This window comes from Lynx canadensis, chromosome A2 (assembly GCF_007474595.2).
Source record: "Lynx canadensis isolate LIC74 chromosome A2, mLynCan4.pri.v2, whole genome shotgun sequence".
Lineage (NCBI taxonomy): Eukaryota > Metazoa > Chordata > Mammalia > Carnivora > Felidae > Lynx > Lynx canadensis.
The window spans coordinates 59444378-59466581 of record NC_044304.2 but is presented as its reverse complement, the minus strand read 5'-3'; the positions used below and the strand labels follow the sequence as shown (position 1 = coordinate 59466581).

Below are 22204 nucleotides of genomic sequence, written 5' to 3'. Positions count from 1 at the left end.
TGTTAAATCACTGCTGTTCTAGAGCACTGAGTTTCGAGGTAGGTCATTATGCAGCAATTCCTAGCTGACACAATGATATGTAAGCAATCTAATTCTACGTGTGTACCTTGCACCTGGCCACTAGGTAAACAGTCACGAATTCTGATAGACCTTCAGTGGATGGTTTCCCCTGGATAATCACATCATATGCAGTAAAGATCACCCTGTTCCTTCCTTTGCTATTGTTGTTCCTCTTTGTTGTCATTGGCAAGGTCTTCACGAACAATACCAAGGGTGTAGTTAGGTTTTGTGCGTGCCAGGAGTGTGCTGCTGTTTGTGAATACAAGGGCTATTATGGGATCCAGTGTCTCCAGCAGCCTGAGAACATTCTTCTAGACACAGTAAATCCATCTAGCATCCTTCTCATAGGAACAGCAGGGAGGCAGAGGGACAGAAAAAGAAGCACTTAAGACACCCCCTCACCCTCAGCTCCATGGACAGAAACTCAAGAGTCACCAGCCCCCACCACAGGGTGCCCAGAATATCCACCTGGCATTTTTAAGTGAGCCTCAACTGTCCAGTTGTCCAAGAGCACAACTACCCTCTGGAGACAGGCCACTACCCTCAGGTCTCAGGCCCCAAAGCACAGGGCCATATACCTGGGGGGCCTTCTTATGCACTGCAGGCCTGCCCCTCTGTGCAGGTGAAAAGAGTGCTGACAAGAGAGGATTCAGGCCTAGGTAGTATTCCCAGGTGTGTGGCATTGAGTGGAACAGTCCGATGACTGGCTTTCTGTTCAAGGAAAATGCAAATGAAACCCATGAGACATGCATGACCTTTTACAGCCACTACAGTTTCTGATTGGCTTTATCTTGTTTATTGCTTGATACTTAATCAGCAGTGGCTTGAACACATTGGCTTATAGTTCTCCCTAGCGTTAAGTATTTGATGGTCTGTGAATGAAGACTGAGAAGACACTGATTAAACAGAGCCTCATGATTCTTTTGCCAAAGGAATGAGCTTGGCCTCTGCTAGACCCATCTGCACACTAGACAGCAAGGTGCCAGTGCTGGAGAATGTTTGATCCGAGAAACATGCATATCGGAAGGGGACTGTGTTCACTTAGCAGAAGTGTCTTATTATACCCCTTGGAGTGAAGCGGATGGGGATACTGAGGGAATACTCAAGTGACAATGGGTGGTAATAGAATACCACCAACAATAACAGCTTTTGTTCCCTGCCAGAGGCTCTTCTAAGTGCATTTCATGCTTTAAGTCATTTTGTCTGTACTGTGACCCTATGAGAGAGGTACCATCATTGTCCCACACGGATGAGGAAATTGAGGCAAGGAGAGGTTATAGGAACCCAGGGAGTCTGGCTCTAAATTCTTCTGTGTATTTAAAAAGGTAGGGAATTGGATGTTCCGAGAGGAAGAGGAAGATGCTCACAAGGTGGTCAAGGGACAGATTCAAGAAGCAAGTCCCTGGGTGCTTCACAGCACATGTGACAGTTAAGTACAGTTATAGTCTTTGGTTGCATTATATATCATATAGTTCTATTATTTAAGTTATAAATAACAGCATATAATAAAGTTGTGTTCGGGGCGCCTGGGTGGCGCAGTCGGTTAAGCGTCCGACTTCAGCCAGGTCACGATCTCGCGGTCCGTGAGTTCGAGCCCCGCGTCAGGCTCTGGGCTGATGGCTCAGAGCCTGGAGCCTGTTTCCGATTCTGTGTCTCCCTCTCTCTCTGCCCCTCCCCCGTTCATGCTCTGTCTCTCTCTGTCCCAAAAATAAATAAACGTTGAAAAAAAAAAAATTTAAAAAAAAAAATAAATAAAGTTGTGTTCTTTAAACTCTATATGTGTGCATATAGTTATTAGGCTATTTAGTGTAGCTATACTACAGTATTGTATTGTAGTTACATTAGTATATATCTTATATATTTTATATGTTATATATTAGTATATTGTATTAGGTATTAGAATATGTTACATTAGATTATTATATTATATATTACATTCATATGTGTATTTATATGTTATAAATAATATAATTATAATAGAACTTAGTATATATTATAATTTATTTTATTACATTATTTTAAAAGAATAAGTTGAAGTATTTTCCACGGGAAACCATCGGGGCCAGGGGACCCCACAGACCTTCAGGAGAAGTCACATAGATGGCACTCACCAGAGTGGCTGGACTCTCAGAACCAGTGGAGGGGTCAAGCATGACAAACTGGTGCTGTCATAGAAAGCAGAGTCTGCTGCACTGCTGAGGGGTGTCATCACTACTTGAAAAACGTGTACTAGTGTCCTCAGGTCTCTATCAGAGGCAGATGCTGGCAGGTTGTCGTGTGTGGGGGGCTCGCAGAGTCAGCGCAAATGAGTTGAAATGGGGAAGGACCAATGGTGGTTGGAAGGTTTCTGCGTCTCAGGGTCTAGACCTCCTTCCACAACAGGCTCCTTCTTGCAAGGCCCCCAGGTGTCCCTTCCCACCTACCCACAGCAGGACCTTATGAGATGTGGCCACTCCCAGCACAGCCTCTACGTCCTTATCTCAGCTGCTTCCTCCAGTGGTAGGCCCTTCTCTGCTTACTGCATTTTTTTCCTTTCCACCTTGTCACTTGTTGCCACTTCTTATCCACCATGCACTGGGTCCATTGTTTTAAACAGGGTGACTTGTCCCATCTCCACCCAGCCCAGAGGTCAGCATTATCACACCCATTTCACAGATAAGGATTCCGAAGTTCAGACAGGCCAACCAAGCTCACGTGGCTTCATGTCAACGAAATGCCTCTAAGATCCCCCACTATGCCTTCCTGTCCTCCAAGCTGAGATATTTTCCCTGTCCTCTGCTTATGTCACATGTGTGTATGGTCAGAATTATATATTTTATTAGTATATATGTTATACATTATTATATTATATGTTATATATTCATATACTATATACTGGTATGTTATGTATTATGTATTATATGTTATATATTAGAATATTATGTATCAGTGTGTTAGCATATTACATATGTTGCATATTAGTGTATTACATGCTATATATTAGTGTATTATATGTGTTTGTATTGGTATATATGTTATTTTTCTGGAATCTGATCCAGAATCCAATTATTGGTGTTGTATTTTCTGCCCTCCACACGTATGTATCTCCTTTCCATCCTTCCTTCCCCACTAGTTCTAGAAGATCTATGTGAGTATTCCCAACCCCCCTTGCTGTATACCAAGGCAGGCTTTGACTCTGATATTACCATCTTTATTTCCCTGGGATTTTCCCTGATCCCCTCCATCTCTCTCTGCACTCTGTCTTGCTGCTCTTCTATTTTTTTTTTAACATTTATTTTTGAGAGAGCGTGAGCGGGGGAGGGGCAGCGCAAGAGAGGGAGACATAGAATCCTAAGCAGGCTCCAGGCTCTGAGCTGTCAGCACAGAGCCCAACCCGGGGCTCGAACCCATGAACCACGAGATCATGACCTGGGCTGAAGTCGGATGCTTAAATGCTCAACCCATTGAGCCACCCAGGTGTCCCAGCTGCTCTTCTGTTTCAACCTGAGCTCTCCCTATGGCCTCCCAGGAGACTGACAGTAACAGGAAACTTGCAGGGATGCCTTTCTTTGTCCTGCAGTGAATAGCTGGAGTGTGCACTTCCTTTGGTCTTCTGAATGCTCCTCTTTTCCATCTGCGGTCTTTTTCTGCTGAGACTTGGTGTTTGTCACACAGAGGACAGACCTTGTCCTCACTCTGGGTCTCCTTATTGACATTCAAAGCCCCTAGTCATAACAACTGCTGTCCAGACTAACACACCTATTCTCTGCAGAGTCTCCCTTGTACTCACTGCCCTGGGCCTTGGTACTCTGAACTCAGGGAGCCCAGGAAAGACTACGAGTCCCTAAAAGCCTGGACCCAGGGGATTTCCACTTCTGTTCACAGCACCTGTATAGACTCTGGGCCCTATGCAGGAGTAGACACTGATGACATTATAAGGGTTTGGTTTTGTTTACTTTGTCCACAGGATTTAGGATTCTGCCATTTGGCAGCCTTGGCTTGTCCACCAAAGCATCTTAGCACCTCTTTCCCACGGTTTCCCTTGGTGATCCCCTGCTGTCCCTGGAAGCCTGACTGTTGGTCCCAGAGCTCTCAGTGACACCCATTCTGAGCATGTGGGTGAGGCCATGCATCAGGAGATCCACCAGTACCCCCATGACTTCACTGTGCAGGCGTGGGTTTTGGGGAGAGCTGTAGGGCCCGCTCTGCACACATCGCCAGGCGCGGAGGATGTGCTCACGGCAGAAAGGCAGCTCCTAGGCTCCCTTTCATTCTCCTGCAGTACAACCCCTGCATTCTATTTATTTTTTATTTTTTTATTTAATTTTTTAAAAATTTACATCCAAGTTAGTTAGCATACAGTGCAATGATTTCAGGAGTAGATTCCTTAATGCCCCTTACCCGTGTAGCCCATCCCCCCTCCCACAGCCCCTCCAGCAACACTGTTTGTTCTCCATATTTAAGAGTCTCTTATGTTATGTCCCCCTCCCTGTTTTTATATTATTTTTGCTTCCCTTCCCTTGTGTTCATCTGTTTTGTGTCTTAAAGTCCTCATATGAGTGAAGTCATGATATTTGGCGTTCTCTGACTAATTTCGCTTAGCATAATACCCTCCAGTTCCATCCACGTAGTTGCAAATGGCGAGATTTCATTCTTTTTGATCACCGAGTAAAACTCCATTGTATATATATATATACCACATCTTCTTTATCCATTCATCCATCGATGGACATTTGGGCTCTTTCCATACTTTGGCTATTGTGGATAGTGCTGCTACAAACATCGGAGAACCCCTGCGTTTTAGCTGTGTGCACGACCTCACAGCTCAAGACCACATTTTCCAGCTTCCTTTGTGGTGGATGAGGCATGTGACTAGCCCAAGAGACCCAAGCAGGCCCAACCGTGCAAATCCCAGCCCGTGCACTCACAGGGAAAAGGAACATGCAGCCCCTTGCCTACTTTCTATGGGCTCGCCTGATACCCTGGTGAGACACCTTGGACCAGCACCTAGGGCGTGGAGGGCAACAGGAGAGAAGGAGCCCGTGCCACAGCCACCTCTCAGCCAAGGCTGCCTGCTTCCAGACTATTCCAACAGAGAAAAATACATGTCTACCTTGTGTAAGCCACAGTGTTTGGGGTCTCTTTGTTACAGCAACCTGACCCATATTCTGCCTGATACAGCACTCGATACATGGTACTTCCTTCCCCTCTGTGCACCTTGGGGAAGGGGTACTGTGCAGGGCAGGGTGCCAGAGGCTGTCAAGGCCAGATTTCTGCTCTGCAACCATCCAGACTCCTCTGTTACAAACAGTTGGGGGCACACTGGCTCACCTCTCACCCATTTTCTTAGCTTGTGGGCCAAGACAAACACTACTTTTCCAGTCATAGAGGTCACAAAGGGTGACAAAGGTGGTGGCATGGGGGTCTCTAAGGGCCAAGTCACAAGCCAGGCACCTCAGCAGAGCTCTCAGTGTTCTTGTGGGTCCCACTACGGGGGTGCCTGCACAGGTGCCGGCCACGGCCCAGCACGGAGACCCCGCCTCTCCAGCCTCTCCACCTGGCCGAGAGACAGGCTCCCACCCTAGGAAGGGGCTTTGCTCTTGTCCAAAGTCACACTCATGCTCACCAACGGCACCCGGGACTATCGTGTCCATCCTGCAGGGTGAACTCGGAAAGTTTTAACAAACTCGTCTGAAGGTAGAGTGAGGATCCAGAGACAGCCACCTTCGTGCCCACATCCTTCCCTCTTGCCGTGCTCACTCTGCTGTCCCGGCCAGCTCTCTCTCAGCTGGCGCCTCTGGGAAGCAGAGCCTGGGGCTGTGCTGCCCACGTGGGAAAGGTGTCAGCACACACGTTAGGTGGGGAGTCCAGAGCCCAGACCGAGGGCGATGGCTTAGACCACCCTGCACACCGGCCAGCCTTACCTTGGCCAGGACAGGTTAGCCAGGGCACTGCAGGCTCGGAGCAGTGGACTTTGGGGGACATACACGGAGGTAAGCAGAGTCCTGGTGCCTGGCATCACAGGGACATGGGCTCACAGACTTATTCCTCCTCCAGTGACTGTCCTGACCTTCACTGTTCCTCTTATTTGGGCTGCACCGCTTGTTTATGAATAAAGAAAGGCTACGTTAATGCACCTGGAAATCAATGCCTCACTTCCCCACAGCATGTTTGACCACAGAGGGTAAGTCAAAGGATAGAGGTCACAAGGCAAAGTCCTTTCCCCAGGACCAGAGCTGGTCAGGATGGAAGCGTCCATTCCCGGATCACTCATGCTGTGTGCTGGGCACACATGAAAGCTTCACACCTGCCAGCTCCTGCCAGGCAGGAAAGATGATGGTGGCAGATGACTCCCATCAGCAGGAACAGTGGCTCAAAGGCCCGTGACCTCACGCACACGTGCACACACATCTCACTTAGACATCGCTCTGCTACAAATCCATGGGTGCATCACCACCTGCCTCCATCTCCGAGGAGGTCCCTAAAAACTACTTGCCCAACTTGCATCAGTCTTCTAAGGGTCACCCTTAGAAGGTCCTTGTCTGTCACCTCACATGGACGGGAGAGCTGGGGCTGCCTCGTTACTACAGCCACCAAGCCCACCTTCTCTGCCCAATCTCAGCCACCCCACTGAGCCCCTTGCTAGCTCACGGCCTCTCCTTCTTCTCAGGCTCCCACTGTCCCCTGCTTCCAACCCACCGGGACATGTGGATGCACTCAGACCTCAACTGTGCAAGCACACGGTGGAGATGCCAGGAATCTGGGGGAATTCAGGAGGACTTGTCTCCCCAGAGCTCAGAGCAGCTGGGATGGGTACAGGAGGCAGCCTCCTGGCATATACCGGCCTCTCTAATCTCCCCTCCACCAGTCCACTCGTTCACTATGCCCCGAGCCGGTGAGAATAACTATGCCATCTCCAAAGGGGACTCTCCTCTGCACAGCAGATGCTTGAAGGACTGACTGCACAGGAAGCACTGTGTGAGGGTCTCCAATAGTCGTCATAGTGATCACTGCAGGCCTGGCCTAGCCCATGGTGGCTTCACATAGGTGATGCTGGGATGGGAGCTGGATTTGGGTTTGTGGGGAGGGGAGAGAGAGCCCTCCGGGAGTCCACAATGAGCAAAAACCCAGCAGCCAGCATGGAGGAGGGCTTGCCTTGGGAAGCCTGCACTGATGGGCCAGGGGCTAAACCCCTAAGGGATCTTCGTGTCCCTCTGGATACAAAACAAGGCTCCCTAAATGCTGCAAACACAGACACAGAGCCTCGGCCCTCAGAATCACACCCACTTTCTGGAGAAACAGGAAAACAGCACTGGAATGCCATAAAGTTATCGAGTTCTTTTTTCTTTTTATTGGCAAAGTAAATATATTTTTATGAAGGACCAAAGAAAATATACATAATTGTAACATATGTACACCAGCTTTATAGATTTTTTTAATTTCAAATGTACACAAATGTTGATATGTTATTAAAAGATATTTTATGTAGATGTACCTATGTACAGCTTATTTACATACATTCATAGGATGTGAAATAAACCTGTCAAAACAAGCTAGTTCATTTGATATTAATTTCTAGACAAAATAAGGAATGCATTTCTAAATCAGGATTCGGAGGCTCTATCTAGTTCGTCTACACGCAATGCAGCCTGCTCCCCTCTTTTCCCCAAGGTGATCCTGGAGGCTGGTGTCTGGATTTGTCTGGAAACAGGACGAGGGGATGAGCCATGCTGGGTACCTAGACTGCACCTGTCTGCCCCGCACTGTTTAACTCAAGCACATGCACTGCCAGACCCCCCCCCCCAAAGAGGGGGCTTTTCACCCTAATTCCATTATCTGCCCAGAGGCCAGGTTCTAAACCCCTGACGGCCCTTCCCGTACCCTCCTCCGGCAGTCAGGCTGAGCCAGAGGTCTGGGACCAAGCCACCCTCACACCACAGTGCAGCCCTGGACTTCTGGCCTACTTCCTTCTTCCCAGCACAGCTCCCTCTGGGAACTGACATTTCAAAACGGCACATTTCTTCTTCTGAGCAAAAAGTGCCGGCCTTGGCCCAGGCAGGGAGCCCAGTGGGAGAAGGTCCAGGCTCCCCGCGCCGCTGCAGCACAGGCTGGCCCGCTGGAAGGCACGAAGGCACAAAGGCGGGAAGGCAGGGCCCCCTGCGCGGGTGCTAGGGGCTCAGACCCCAGGGACCCGGGCGTGGCTCTAGGTCTTCCCGGGAAAGGCAGCGGGCCGGGCGGCTCCGGTTCCCGCCTCCCAGGCAAGCCCCTCTCTTCCTGCACCTCCCGGGCTCCAGAAGGTGGGTTTGCAACATCGTCACGTGCCTCTGAAGAGGCAAATAAATTATTGCTACAAAAGAACTGGGCGGGTGAGGGGGCGGGGCCGGCGGGCGCTCAGTTCACCGCGCGCACCGAGCGGCTGCTCCGGGGAAAGCGGTGCACCTTGATGTGCTTGGAGAGGTGGTCGCTCCGCGCGAACTTCTTCTCGCACACGGGACACTGGTAGGGCTTCACGCCCGAATGCGAGCGCCGGTGCCGCGACAACTCGTCCGAGCGGGAGAACCTGCGGGACACGCACGGGCAGCGGTCAGCGAGACCCGCCTCGCCGGACGCCCACCCAGAGCGCGGCCGGCAGGTGCAGGGCTCTACGCAGGGGCCCGGCAGGCGCGGCCCCGGCGCTGCTCCGGCTCCCGAGAACTTCTGAATCCACTGCTGAAAAGTCACTGTCCCAAACCCCATCGCCCATCCCCCCCCTCCAGAACTGCCAGTAAAAGGCCCAATGCTGCACGGCGGTCCGCTCTCAGGCATCTGGGCCTGCGAGCAGCTGGTAAATATTCCGATAGGCGATCAAGCCCACCAGAGTCCGGGATTACTGCCCACAGCCCCCTCCCGCCCGGCAGTGTGCAGTGGGGTCATCCTGGCCCTGATACACCTCGCATTCCCTTTCCCTCTTAGGCCAGAACTTGGGGCTTCTATGAGCGTGTGCGTGGGGAGGCCTGTCCAGAGCCGAAGCTGAAGTCTGGGAGAGGTGTTTCCCCGGCCCTGCAGGGATCTCCCGGCTCCTCCTGCCTCCATTACAGCGGAGGTGGGGGTCTTCAGACTTGAGTCCCCACTCCAGTCCCAGACACTGCTTTCCTGAAGGCTGGGCCCCCTAAAACGTCACCAAACAAAACCATGCCACTGCAAGGTACTTCTGAGAGTTTAAATGGTTCCCCTGCCACTTCCTTCTCTCGGCCTCAGCCTGCCTGGGAGCAAGTGCTCCCACAGCCCAGAGGCCACTGAGAATGAGCAGCTGCTAATGCAAGAGGTAAGGATCTGAGCTGGACCACAGGGCTCAGAATGTTGTCACTGACTTCAGGGATTTGAAGCTCTCCCCATCCCATGACCCTCATCCTGACAACGAGATCCCTCTCGTCCCCCTCCCCCGCCACATACTGTCTTCCTCTTGCTCCATCTACACGGACCTATCCTTGGTCCTTCTTGCCACAGGACATTTGCACATACTTTTTCCAGTCCTGGAATGCTTTTCTCTCCCCTCTCCTTGCTGCCTCCCCCCATCTGTTAGAACTTAGCTCAAATGTCACTTCCTCAAGAAAGCCCTCCGGGACTGCATCCCATTCTAGGCTCCCACAGCACTATATAGCACCTCAATTTCCTGGCCCTGCCACTATTGTAACTTTAAATTCGCTTCCAACTTCTTAATGAATGTCAGCCTGTACCACTAGACCATCAGCTCCATGAGGAAAGATGTGTGTCTCGTTCCCTGTGGTCCATCCCACAAGCAGCCCAGGGCCTGGTGCATGGCAGATGCCAGCAAGTGCATTCACGTGAGAGCGTGGACACAGCAAGCACCCACAGGAGGACGAAGGACTGTTACAGGGCACTCTCAAATTCCACGGCATGCACAAACACGCACATGCATGCAGACCATGCAATGCACACAGACACACCCATACACACAAGCTACCCATGTGCTACATAAGCATGGGTGCACTGCACACACATGCGTCCACTCTACACGGGTGCACAGGGTGTGCACACGCACACATGTACACGTATGCACATTATGTACATGGGCATACGTGTACCTACGTGAGCACACACATGTACACACACACAGGTACCGGGACCAACAGTCCCTTCCCGGACCTGGGGCCACACAGCAAGAGGTAGGTTGGGTGGAACAGCTGTCCCCAGACCAGCCAATGTGTTGGGACCGGTAGCCTACCTGTGGCCTGACCCTATTGGTGGAAGCTTTAATCCCACAGCCTGCCAAGAATCAGAAGGACACAGCAGAACATTCCCTGAGGAAGGCTCGAGATGGGCAGTAGGAAGGCCTGAGCACCAGATAGGGAGCCCAGAAGCACAGAAGACAGGCGGCCGGCACTCCGCTTCATATCCCAGAGCGTCAACTGAGGCTGCTACAGAGCAATGCTCTCATCCTATCTTTGGAGCTGTGGAAGACTGACTGGCCCATTTGCCAGATGAGAAAACCAAGGCTCAGCATGATGAGGGCCTGATCCAGCATCCCCAGCATGACAGAGCAGCCAAGGCCGGAGCGAAGATCCTGATCCAGCTCCCTGCTGTGCCTGGCCTCCTCCACATTGCCTGGCTGGGCGGTATATCACTGGAGCCCTGAGCCAGTGAGGAAGCTGCACAATGCACCCCGGCAGTCAGAGCCTGGACCGTGCTCTCAGGCCAGGGCCACCTGCCCCAGCAGGAGCTGCACATACAGCTTCTATACAGGTGGGCCTGCCCAGGGCAGGGGTAAGCAGGAAGCCACAGAAACAATGCCACCAGCAATATCTGAGCCATCCTGGGCACGAGGCACTGGGATTACCTTGCACCTTTCTGGCCAGGGAGCCAGGATCAGTCCCATAGGGTTGACAACACCACAGCAAGGGCTCAAAAGGATAAGGGGCTTGCCAGGGTCAGAGCCAGCAGAACGGCAGGATCCTTTCAGGTCCCTACCCCACCAGGAGCCCCGGTGTGGTCCTGGGCAAGATTTCCTCACTCATCCAATGAAGACTTTGGGATTCTGGCCCACCTGCTGGGACTCGTCTCAGAGGCCAAAGGAGTTGACACAATGGCCACAGTGGCCCTCTCATCCTGGGCACATCATGAGAGCTAGGCCTGAGAACAAGCTGTCCCTACCTGCCAGCCTCCTCCCTGCTGCCTTAGGGCCCTGTGACCTGAGCGGTCCATCCCTGGGAACTGAGCCCTCAGAGGATCCCTACCTCACACCCTCACATTCTCCCAGACAGCAGCCACTGGAGGAGCCCGGGGACCACATAGTGGGAGGGGGGCCGGGTGGCTAAGATGCAGGCTCTGCAGGCTGTGAGCTCTGCCACCTATGACCAGGTGACCCGGGCAAGTCACCAAGTTCTGTGAGGCTCAGTTTCCCCACTTGGAGACGTGGAAACGACAGATCTGCCTCGGGGGACTATGCGGATTGGGGAAGGTACTTGAGGGTTTACAACAGTGCTCAGCACGTGGCAATGATTCAGTGACCGTGAGCTCTGATTACCTGCAAGCTGCTCAGCGCAGAACCTGCTCCTTGGTGACATCCAGGAGCATATGGGTCAGCACCATGATTTGTGCTGCTGAGGTACTAGAGAGGGAAGCAGCCCGTAACATCAGCCCCACCGCTGGCACATACAGCACCTTTGTGCAAAGTGCTCCTTCTATCAGCCAGAAAGCCATTATTGTAGACAGGTCTCAAGGCCTGCAATGGGCATGGTGCCCCCCAGATTTGTACAGTGTACAACCTGTCCAACACCACTTGGGGGAAGGGGTGAGAGAATGCCTTGTTGAATAAGGGCAGCAGAGACATGGGAACCAAGCAGGCCAGCAGTGTACCACCAGGTCTGAATCCTATCCTGGCTCTGGGGCCTCAGGCCCACAGGCTCCCTTTTCTGGGCCCCCTGTGTCCCGCAGGGATGACCGCAGTACCTGCCACACAGGACTGCTAGAAACTATTAATATTCATATTAGCTGTGGAAGGAGGGGATTCTTTCTGGATAGAATGGCTTGGCCATTCCGGAACAGGATGTTCTGCTGCCGTGAACAAAAGGGGCCTGTGTCTGAGAGCGTAGCAAGGGAACTTCTAGGAAGGCGGGCAAACAGCCACTTCCCAGACAGACTGGAACAGGCAAAGTCTGGTTTTGGCCCCGTCAAGGATGCCAGAACCACGTCACGAGAAGGAAGGGGACAGAGAATACTGGGTTCAGGATCAAAAGCTGAAGGAAGTGGGGGGTTGGTGACCTGGCAAAGAGCCACCAGGAAGATAGGTGGCCTTGGGAGTGGTAAACTCCCCATAGGAGGAGGCAGGCAAGTGTGCAGGGGTGCTGCCTGAAGACCAGCTGCAGGTGGAGGTCCTCCCTCCCAGCACTGGGGCTGGCCATCCCTCACTGGAGGGTACGCAGGGGGCTGGAGAGAGGTCCTGAGTCTGGGTGTAGGAGGTCAAGGGGCAAACAGTCTGGGTTGGACTCCGGACGCTGCCACTCATTAGCTGTGTGACCAAGGAGAAATTACTTAACTCTTCTGTGCCTCAAATTCCTCCTCTCTAAATGGGGGCAGCATACTGGTGCCTACCTTGTGGACTTATCTGGCGCATTCAATGAGTTACTTTGGAATGTTCAGCGAGTGCACGAGAGCTCTGTTATTGCTGTTGTTACTGTTAGCTCTTTGCTCCTCGCCCAGAAGCTTCACATCTGAAAGAGCTGATGGCTTCGTTGGGGAGAGACGACGCCCAGCCATCACGGTACCAGGTGCGCAGGGAGAGAGGATGAGGGAAAGGCCAGCCGCGTAGCTGTCCAGGTGCGAAAGGCATGCCCACCAGACTGCTGGTGGGACAGGGTGAGGCTGAGGCACTTGCTTGAGGGCACACCCAGAGCCACGCTCACTAGCTCCACCCCTGTGGGCCCTCTGGGAAATGCAGACTGGTGCGCCCATGTTACGGGGCTGTCCTGAGGGCTCAACGAGCTCATTTCTGTGACATGTGCAGAAGAAAGCAGGGACCATTGCAAGATCGACTACCATTGCCATCAGGAGGGAAGTGTTGGAGACAGGGGGCACACAGAGGGGGCAAAGAGGGTGGGGGCCCGAGTGGGAGCCTGCACTGTGCAAGGGAGGCTGGCCAGCAGATCAGGCCAGAATGCGAAGTGTGGATAGGAATCTAAGAGTACCAAGTACATGAAGAGGCGAGAGTAGCCTCATAAAGTAATGGGCTCCTCATGGCAGGAAGTATACAACCAAGTAATGGGGATTTGTGGAAGGGATTCCCACTCTGAGCACCTTAGGGTGGTGCCCAGAATACAGTCGGTGGCCAGAAAATGTGGCGCCCAATTGCCATCATCACCATTACTTCTGCTGTCCTGTCCAGATCAAGCTGTCCCAGCGCTGGTCGGCCTGCCTGCCCAACTACTGCAAGGGCTCCCTCTGCATAGAAGGGACACACACATCTCATGTACATCCCCAGGGGTTCTGGACTCCCGAAGGCCAATGAGGGACTCTTGCATCCTCAGAGAAATAGCTCTCCCAAAACACAGGTACCCTCAGCTGCCTGTGCCTCCATCACGTGTAATCCCACAAAGGCCAGATCCCATTCCAGGGGAACCCTGGGAGAAGCTGGGGAGGCCTTTGAAGGCCTAGGAGTGGCTGGAGGCAAGGATGGCCCCAGGGTCAGTTCCACAGGAACTCACCATGACAGGCACATGCCGTGCCTTCCCCTGCCAAGTGGGTCCTGGGCAAGAACAGTGCCAGGGCCCAGACAGTGGCAAGGCTGAATCCCCTCCACAAATCCCACTCTTGCTTGCACACCTCCTACCATGGGAAACTCACTATCTCCTGAGGCTGCGGTGTTGGGGATGAGATCTGCCTCCCTAAGATGCGCTCTGGGCTGAGGATTCTGTCTGTTTTCTGAGACAGCCCAGAAAGCAGGTCCCCTCCTCCTGGGGGAATGAGACAAGTGGGTAGCCTTCACCAAGGACCACACCTTCCTCCCTGTAGCCCTGCCCAGCCTCATCCCAACAGGAAGGGCCACTCGCCAAGAGTTAGCAGTGGCCAGGGGACAGTGCCCAGGAAGGTGAGCCCATCAGGAGTCGGACCAGTGCTCTGTCCAGCCAGATGCCTGACCCCTCCACAGCCCTGCCTGCCCCCCCCCCCACCAAGAGAAAATGCATCTAAGAGGAGTCCCTGTGAGTCTGGGCCACCTCCGAAATGATACTCTTCTCAGACTCTGCCCTTGTATGAGTAACAGTGCCACCAATGAGAAAGGGGTGGTGCCGAGCACCCCTGCGCCCCTGGCCCTGAGAGGGAGAGGGAGAGAGCAGGCCCCCCACTTCACAGATGGGGAAGTGAGGCTTGGCCAGGGGGGAGCTCCCCGAGAGCACATAGCAAGTCAGAAGCTGACATAGGCTGAGGCTCCCACCATTGCCGCCAGCTACCCCCCACCCAAGGTCAATGGCCTCCCTTCTACAGTTGAACACCTGCCTCTATGGCTCCAGTGCCTTGGCTTCCCCACACCCCCAAGCTCTGACCACCAACACCGCATACCCACCAGTGTACCAGGTCTCAAAGTGGCCCTGCAGGTACATCTGTCACCTGGGGGCCCACTCAACAGACTACGGCAGAGGCTCAGAGAGGGATGTGACACCAGCACCAACACCCTATGGGCCTCTGGCACAAGCCCCGTGGGCCTGTCCAGTGGGTGCCTCTGGAGCAGTGGCTGCATGAGACCCTTCATCAGGAAGGGCCTCCATAACCCAAGACACTATTTGGGAAAAGTCTCTTCCTTGGTCAGCACTCCACGGAAAGCGGCTGCAGGATCACATCACATATTGCAGTCAGGGCCTCAGCTGGCCAGGACTCTGTGGCCAGCACCTCCCAACTGGGGCCAACCCTCCCGAGCTGCCGGATGAGTCTGACCAAGAAGCTGCCAACTGCTCCCTGTAGGCCACACCCACACGGATGCACACGCAAGGTACATGACATGCGTAGTCCTGGAGCACACCCAGACACACACGAAGAAAGCAAGTACACGTAGGTGCACACGCAGCTACACGCCCTCTTGTGAGGTCTGCACACAGAGGGGCATGCCCGGTCGCTCTCTCACGAACGCTCACAAAGCGGCGGCCACAGCAGCCCTGGCAGTAAAGACCGGGAATGTGCTGGTAATGCACACTGCACCCACCCCCAGCCAGATAGGCCAGATTCCTGCAGGGTAGGTGTCCTAAAAACTGGAGACAGCCCAGCTGTGGTGCCCCTGAGGGTGCGAGCTCCCGGCTGCCTGCTTTTCAGGGAAAGGTGCACCCAGTCCACCTGAAGGGTGATCTGGGGACCCCTGGGGGCCCAGGTGAGGGTGACCCGGGGGGATCCCATCCAGCTCTGCCGTCTGCTGGCTGAGCAGCCCTGGAGCAAGACTCCGGCCCTTTGAGAGCTGGCTTCTCGTGTTGCACCACACAGAGTAGAGTCCGGGAGGACTCATCCACCTTTGGGCAGCACCCCCAGCCTGGTCCTCCTTCACAGCTTCCCACATACACCTTCAGGTACCTGCAGGGAAGCAAGGGCCAGGCCCTGTCCAGGTGTCTGAGGACGTCCACAAGTGAAGCTGGTCCCTCCGGTCAGAAAAGCAGCGTTTTTTCGGGATGTGACGCCTCTGATGCGACCCTCTGGGCCCAAACCCCATTTACCAAGTGGTGTGGCCTTGGGCAAGTTACCTAGCTGGTCTGAGCCTGTTTGCTCAGCTGTAAGGGTAGCACTTGCCCTTAGGGGTTCTGTGAGGCACTGAGGGAACAGCGCACACAGGGCCACAACCCCATCTGACATACAGCCCTCACTCCATCATTCTTAGCTGCCATTGTTACTACTAAGAGAGCCCTTTTGCCATGGCCCAGCCCCTCACCCGCAGCAAGCCGGACCAGGTCATTATGAACCTGGAGACCAGGTGGCTTCAGGCTTCAGTGATCAGTAGGGAAGCAGGGACAAGGAAGCCTGCGGGCAGCCACGCCAGCTCTGGCCCCGCTGCCTGCCCGCCCCATCTCCCCTTCCTAATCAGCCTTATCTAATGGTGAACTGGGCCTTGACCACACCCCCAGGGGAGCAGAGACGAGCTGGCCGTGCTCACGGCCTGGCCTGTCACCTGTCATACTGACCTCCAGCCGCAGCCCGGCCAGGTGCAGGCAAAGGGCTTCTCGCCTGTGTGCCGGCGCAGGTGCGCCTTGAGGTGGCTGCTCTTGGTGTACATCTTGCTGCAGCCGGGGAAAGTACATTTGTGCATTTTGATGAGTTCTGCCGCTGGATTCTTGGGGAACTTCTGGCCCATGAGTAGGCCGGCGGGGCCAGGCCCCAGGGGTCCCGACCCAATGGGCTTGGCGGCGATGGGCACAGGGGCGATACGCACGAACTTGGAGGGCAGGTTCACATTGGAGGAGGGCACCACCTGGGGCACCAGTGCAAAGGTCTGACCCTGGATGTTGACCAGAAGCTGGGCTACCTTGACACTTTCCGGGGCCTGCCCAGGGGAGGCAGGCTCATTGCCCGACTCCTGCTTCACCTGCACAGGCTGGATCTGCAGCAGCACGGGGATGGGGCCGTCAGATGTGGGCCCCCCACCCGGACTCTGGCTGCCACCCACACTGGCACTGCCCAGAGGGGGAGTGCCACGCTCTCTCCCACTGGACCCAGGATGGAGGTGGTTCCTGTGTGGCCCGGCTGAGAGCTGGCCACAGGCCTCCAAGTCCTTGCTGCTGCCCTCTGGGGCCTCCTTGACCCCTAGCTCCATGTTCTCCTCCAGAAACTCTTCAATCTCCTCCAGGGTGGGCTGGAAGGGCCTTGGGACGTCATCAGGGTCACCCACAGGAAACTCGGGGAAGCAGAAATGCTCCCCCTTCACAGGTGCTGGTGCCCGCCGCCAGGACCCCCAGGCCATGGGGCCACTGCTGGCCCCAATGCCACTGCCACCACCACTGCCCAGTGTGGCCTGGGACAGCAGGAAGTCCAAGATGCTATCCTGGCCCTCAGCACCCGGGCCACCGCTATAGCAGGAGCAGACTGCTTGCGAGTCTGGGCTGGCACAGGAACAGAGGCTGGAGGCGTCACTGTCATCCTCGGAGAGGGGCGAGGGCAGCATGTGGTACGCCCGCCCACCGACCAGCCTGTCACCCAGATAACCAACTGGGCATTTCGGTGACGAGAAGGTCTCGTCCACTGGAAGCAAGTGGTCCACCATGCTGGCCTGGCCGTGCCGGTGGCGGCTGCAGAGAAGAACAAAGGAGGCCTGGTCAGAAGGATGGCATGCTCACCTGCCACCTCGTGGGCCTGTGCACCCCCCCCCCCCCCCACCTCCGCTGCCTGCCCACAGTCTCCCATTGCCAAATGCCTGGATCCTGTCTCCATCCCATCCCGTGGGAGAACTCTGTCTGCAAGAGTGTTTTCCGAAATTGCACCACCTGTTTGCAAAAGAGCGCTCTCCAAGCCCATTGCACAATCCGGGGTACTTTTGGTTTCAAACAGGTTTTCCAGAACAGTTCTGGGAAAGAACACGTGTGTATCTGTGAATGATTGAGTGTGTGCACGTGTGAGCGAGAAAGTATGCAAGGAGGATGTCTGTACCCTGAAATGGCCAACGTTGGGGAAGCTTGTCCAGCTGACTGAAATGGCTGCACTTCTGAGGACACCTGACCTCAGCTTCATTCTTGACTCACTGGAAGGGGGCAGGAGGATGGCCATTTGCCCCCTGACCCTTGTGTTGGTTGGAGCTTGGGTAAGGTTGCCAGATTAAACAAATAAAACTGCAGGCCACCCAGTTAGATTTGAATTTCAGGTTTTAAAAAACAAGCAACGTTTAACATAAGTATGTCCCAAATATTAAATGGGATATGCTCATATTAAATTATTTTAGGGGCGCCTGGGTGGCTCAGTCGGTTGAGCGTCCGATTCGGCCAGGTTATGATCTCGCAGTTTGTGAGTTCGAGCCCTGCGTCGGGCTCTGTGCTGTCAGCTTGGAGCCTGGAGCCCACTTCAGATTCTGTGTCTCTCTCTCTCTCTCTCTCTCTGCCCCTCCCCTGCTTGTTCTCTGTCTCTCTCAAAAATAAACAAAAAAAAATTAAAAAAAAATATTTTATCTGAGATTGAACCTCAACTTGGCAGTCTATATTTTAATCAGACAAGTCGAATTTGTGCCCCCCCCCCCGCAAAAAAATTAAAGACCCATATGCACCTGCTCTCACCAGCTCTGTTTCCCCATCTGAAGGGGGAGACCTCATCCACCCTCTTGTTCTCGGACCCCTCCAGCCTCAGCTGCCTCCTCTGTGAAGTGGGAGAGGCAGGGACAGAACAAAAGGCTCTTGACTGTACCCAGACACTTTACTGAGGCTTTACCATGGGGTGGACAGGGCCCTGCCCCACAGTGATAACTCACAAGGGCAAAAGTGGACCCAGGTCCCAGAGTACTTGCACGGCTATTACCCCATGTGACTACACGACCACCTAGTGGGATGAGAGAGAGGATGCCCTTGGCCTGTACCCCATGGAGCACTCACCACCTCAAGAAGGCCCAGCTAACTCCCGTCTTCCCACTAGACCGTGAACTCCAGGAAGGCAGGCTGCTCTGCTGGGTCCCCACTGTGTTCCCAGCTTCCGGCATGGCAGCTAGTGCCCAGGAGGGCCTCAGGGAACATCAACAGAGAAGAGAGGGGACATCTGTGTCCTCTGAAGGCCATGCTAGGTCCGGTGTCCAAGGAGAGTCAACAGTGTATGGCTATGATGGAGCCACCTCTGTGGACCTTTGTCCCCGCCCAATGACCAGTGAGGTTGGGGAACAGGGAATGTTCCACGTCTAAAACCAGAGATTCTCTGCTGCCTATCCCCACTCTGCACCCACTCCTATGCTCTGTCTCGAGGGCCACTGCTGGACTTAGCACACAGCATACTCTACGGCTGACAGGTCTGGCCATGGACAGAAACCTGTCAGGGCCAGGATCATCATCAGCTGCGACCTTGGACAAGTCCTCACTCCCCGAATCTCAGTTTCCCCATCTATTCTGGGCCCCAGTGACCTCAGTTCCCCACTAATCCAGGAAGCTTCAAGCAGCTCCAGGAAGCTAAGGCAAGGTGGATGCCTTTGGCGAGTCCATACCCCAGGGCAGTTTTGCCAGGAGGATATTTGGCTCTTTAATTGTTAATACTCATCTGAGGATTTAAAACTGGAAGTTTTAAAATACATGCTATTCACCCAATCAGGTGCCAGGAAGGAATAAAAGTACCAGATAACGTGAAGGGCAACAAGGCTGTGCGGAGCCCACACTGGGCCCTGGGCCCCCCCCCCCACCACTTTGGCCCACCCTCTGAGCAGGGGGCTCTGCTCTGGCCTCTGCAACTTAGCTGGGCAACCTCGGGCAGGTGGCACAACTTCTCTGTGTCCGGTCTGTTGGCTAGGGATGCTGCCAGTAGTGCCTAGCTCCCAGGTTACTCAAAGAGTTCAATGAGCTAACACCAGGTGAACACTTCCTACAGTGGCTGGCATGCACTCAGGCGTTGGTCATTACCAGCCATTAGGATTAACCTCCAAATGGGTGAACACGTGGTCTTTGTGCCTCTCCGATGTGATCCTAAGGAATCAGAGGGACTCCAGCCTTCCTAGAACCTAGGAACAGGCCTTAACTAGTGGTTAAGACGCAGATCAGGCCATGTTCTTGCCCACTTAAAACTCTCCCCTGAAATGTGATCACCAACCGAATATTACATGATAGTAAGGAGTTAGTGTTCATATTTTTAAGTGCGATGATGGTATTATAGTTGATAATTAGATATTCACAGATGAAATGGTATGAAAAGAAATAGTGTGGAGGGGGGAGGAGTAAGTACGGTAGGGTAGGGTAAGAGAAAACATCCAATAACTTCCCTAGGAAATGTGACCCCATCTTCTCCCAGCACCTGGGCCTTGCCCATCTCTCCCACATCTCACCTCACCTGCTCCACTCCACCTTAACTGTGCTGTCTCTGTGGGCCCCTCTTCTCCCAACACTCCAAGTGGGAGTGCCTTATTTAGAGCTCAGCTCAGAAGACACTGCTCTCCCCTGACCACCATCTGTTAAATCATCCCACACTATTCTTCCAGTAGTTGGTAACCAGGGGGGAAATCATCTTGGTTATGGGTTTGTATACTTTTCTGTTTACCTCCCCACCAAAATAGAAGCTATTCTGACTATCCAGTCTGCCACCACCCCGGCCTCCGAAACAGGACCTGGTAGAACGCGCTGGTTGTGTGAGAGGTGCTTGGGGAAGTTGGGCAGGGGGTGGGGGTGTGGGGATTCTCCCAGGTATGGAATGGCCAGGGTCAGGCAGCAGGGTTTTCAGGCAGGGCTGGTCAGCGAGGGTTGCACACTGAGGCACTGAAAGCAGAGAAGGGGTTCTGGGACACCCGGGGGCACTGGCGATAGAAAAAGGGCCCGCCGGGGCTGGAGGGAGCCGGCTAGGAAGCTAAAACACAGCAGCACATGGCATGGCCAGAAGCACAGGCTGCGTGCAGGGGGAGGGGACACGCTGTTCCGGGCACCGTCCCCGGCCTACAGCCGGACTCCGCCCCCTCCCCCCAGGCCCGGCCCGGCCTGCTGTTTATCCTCCCGGGGACACAGCGGCTGCAGGAACAACATGTAATTGATAACAAGCCCAGCGCCGGCCAAGGGCTTGCCATTGGGTCAGCGTGCAAATCACGGGGGTGGCGGGTGGGGGCCGCCCTTCAAAATAAGAGTCTCTGGTCCCTGCGCCACCCACAGGCCCCAAAGTCGCAGAGCCCAGGCGTTCTCCCACCTGTAGGACGGCGGGGGCTCCCACGAGCCACCCGGTCCTTGGGGGAAAGGTGATTTGAGGGACTAAAGCATTTGGGGATTTTTGTCACCTTCCCAGGGATTGGGCGAGAAAACAGCCCCCCCGGTGCCCTGGGAGGGGGGCTCCTTAGGGAATACCACAGTGCGGAGGTAAGAGGGAACAGCACGGCCACGGTGGGTGGGGGTGGCCTCTCCTCTGCCCCTGCCACCCCTTGGCCATCGTTCTGCTAATGTTCAGTGGAAAGCAGCAGGGACTCTGCGTGGGGAGTAGAAGTAAGAGGTGTGTGAGCAGTGCGGGTGTGCGCGAAGGGGTGTGAGTTCATGTCGTGTGACTGTGCGTGTGCGGGGCGTGGTGCGCGGCAGCGGTGTGGCTGTGCCGGAGGGTGTCCGCGACACACTCGCGCGTGGAGCTGGCGTGGGTGCCCGCCCGCGTGTGGGAGGAGCGTGGGAAAGGAAGACCCCTCGGTAGAGCCCGGGAGCGTTGCCGGCCGGGCACCATGCCCTCGGCCGGTGCCCCTTTCCCAGAGGCCACGGCTGCGGTGACCGACAGTAACCCCTCCGCCACAGCCCCCTCGTCCCCCCTTCCTCGGCCCCCGACTGGCCGGCGCGTTCGCCGGCCCGTTCCGGTCGCCAGGCCCCGCCGGTGCCCGCCATATGGGAGGGCCGGCTCGCAAGGCGCGCAGGACCCGCGGGGCCAGGCGCCTAGGCAGCGGCCCGGACACGCGCGGGGAAAGTGCCGATGGGCACGGGGGGGGGTCACTCTCGCGCGGGCTTGTCCGACCCCGGGCCCCGCGCAGGGGCTCGCCCGGCTTCTCCGGCGTTTCCTCTGACACTGGCGCGGAGCTCCGGACAGCGGCGCCGGCACCCGGCCGCACCACCAGAGCCCAGCCGGCGTCCCGCCACCCCACTCGCGTCCCGATCAGCTCCCTGGGCTCCCCTCCGGCCTCCTAGAGCCTCTCCCACCTGAACTTGGAGCACGCCCGGCTGGCGGCCAGGCCCCGGCGGTCCTGAGGCCCCGGGGGCTGGGCTGGGGGCGGCGGCCTGGCTCCCGGTCCGGCGGCGGCCGCGGGCCCAGCCGCGGGTCCTGCGCTGGCTCGCTAGCCCGCTGGCCCGCGGGTCGCTGCGGCGGAGCACTCGCCCGCCGCCGCTCGCTCTGCGCTCACTCCCCGCGGCTCACGTGACGCCGCGGGCGCCGCGAAGGCTCGCAGGAGGCTCGGCCCCGGCCGCGCGCCCCATTGGCCCGCGCCGCGCGTCACGCGCCCCGCCCCGGCCCCGGCCCCGCCTCGGCCCCGCCCCGGGCCCCGGCCCTGGCCCCGCCCCCAGCCTCTGCCCTGGTCCCG

At 55.3% G+C, this 22204-nt stretch overlaps 1 protein-coding gene across 2 annotated transcripts; it reads right to left on the bottom strand.

Annotated features, from left to right (window-relative positions):
* Positions 1-7461: 7461 nt before the first annotated feature.
* Positions 7462-21877, bottom strand: KLF15 (Kruppel like factor 15). Of its 2 annotated transcripts, none has more exons than XM_030307566.1 (3): positions 21828-21877; positions 16191-17291; positions 7462-8599 (listed from the first exon to the last, which is right to left on the bottom strand). In XM_030307566.1, the coding sequence occupies exons 2-3, from the start codon at positions 17264-17266 to the stop codon at positions 8431-8433; spliced, it is 1245 nt and encodes a 414-aa protein (XP_030163426.1). In that variant the 5' UTR covers positions 17267-17291; positions 21828-21877; the 3' UTR covers positions 7462-8430. The 2 variants fall into 2 exon arrangements, with proteins under 2 accessions (XP_030163426.1, XP_030163425.1); XM_030307565.1 differs by lacking the exon at positions 21828-21877 and adding an exon at positions 18579-20586.
* Positions 21878-22204: the final 327 nt, after the last annotated feature.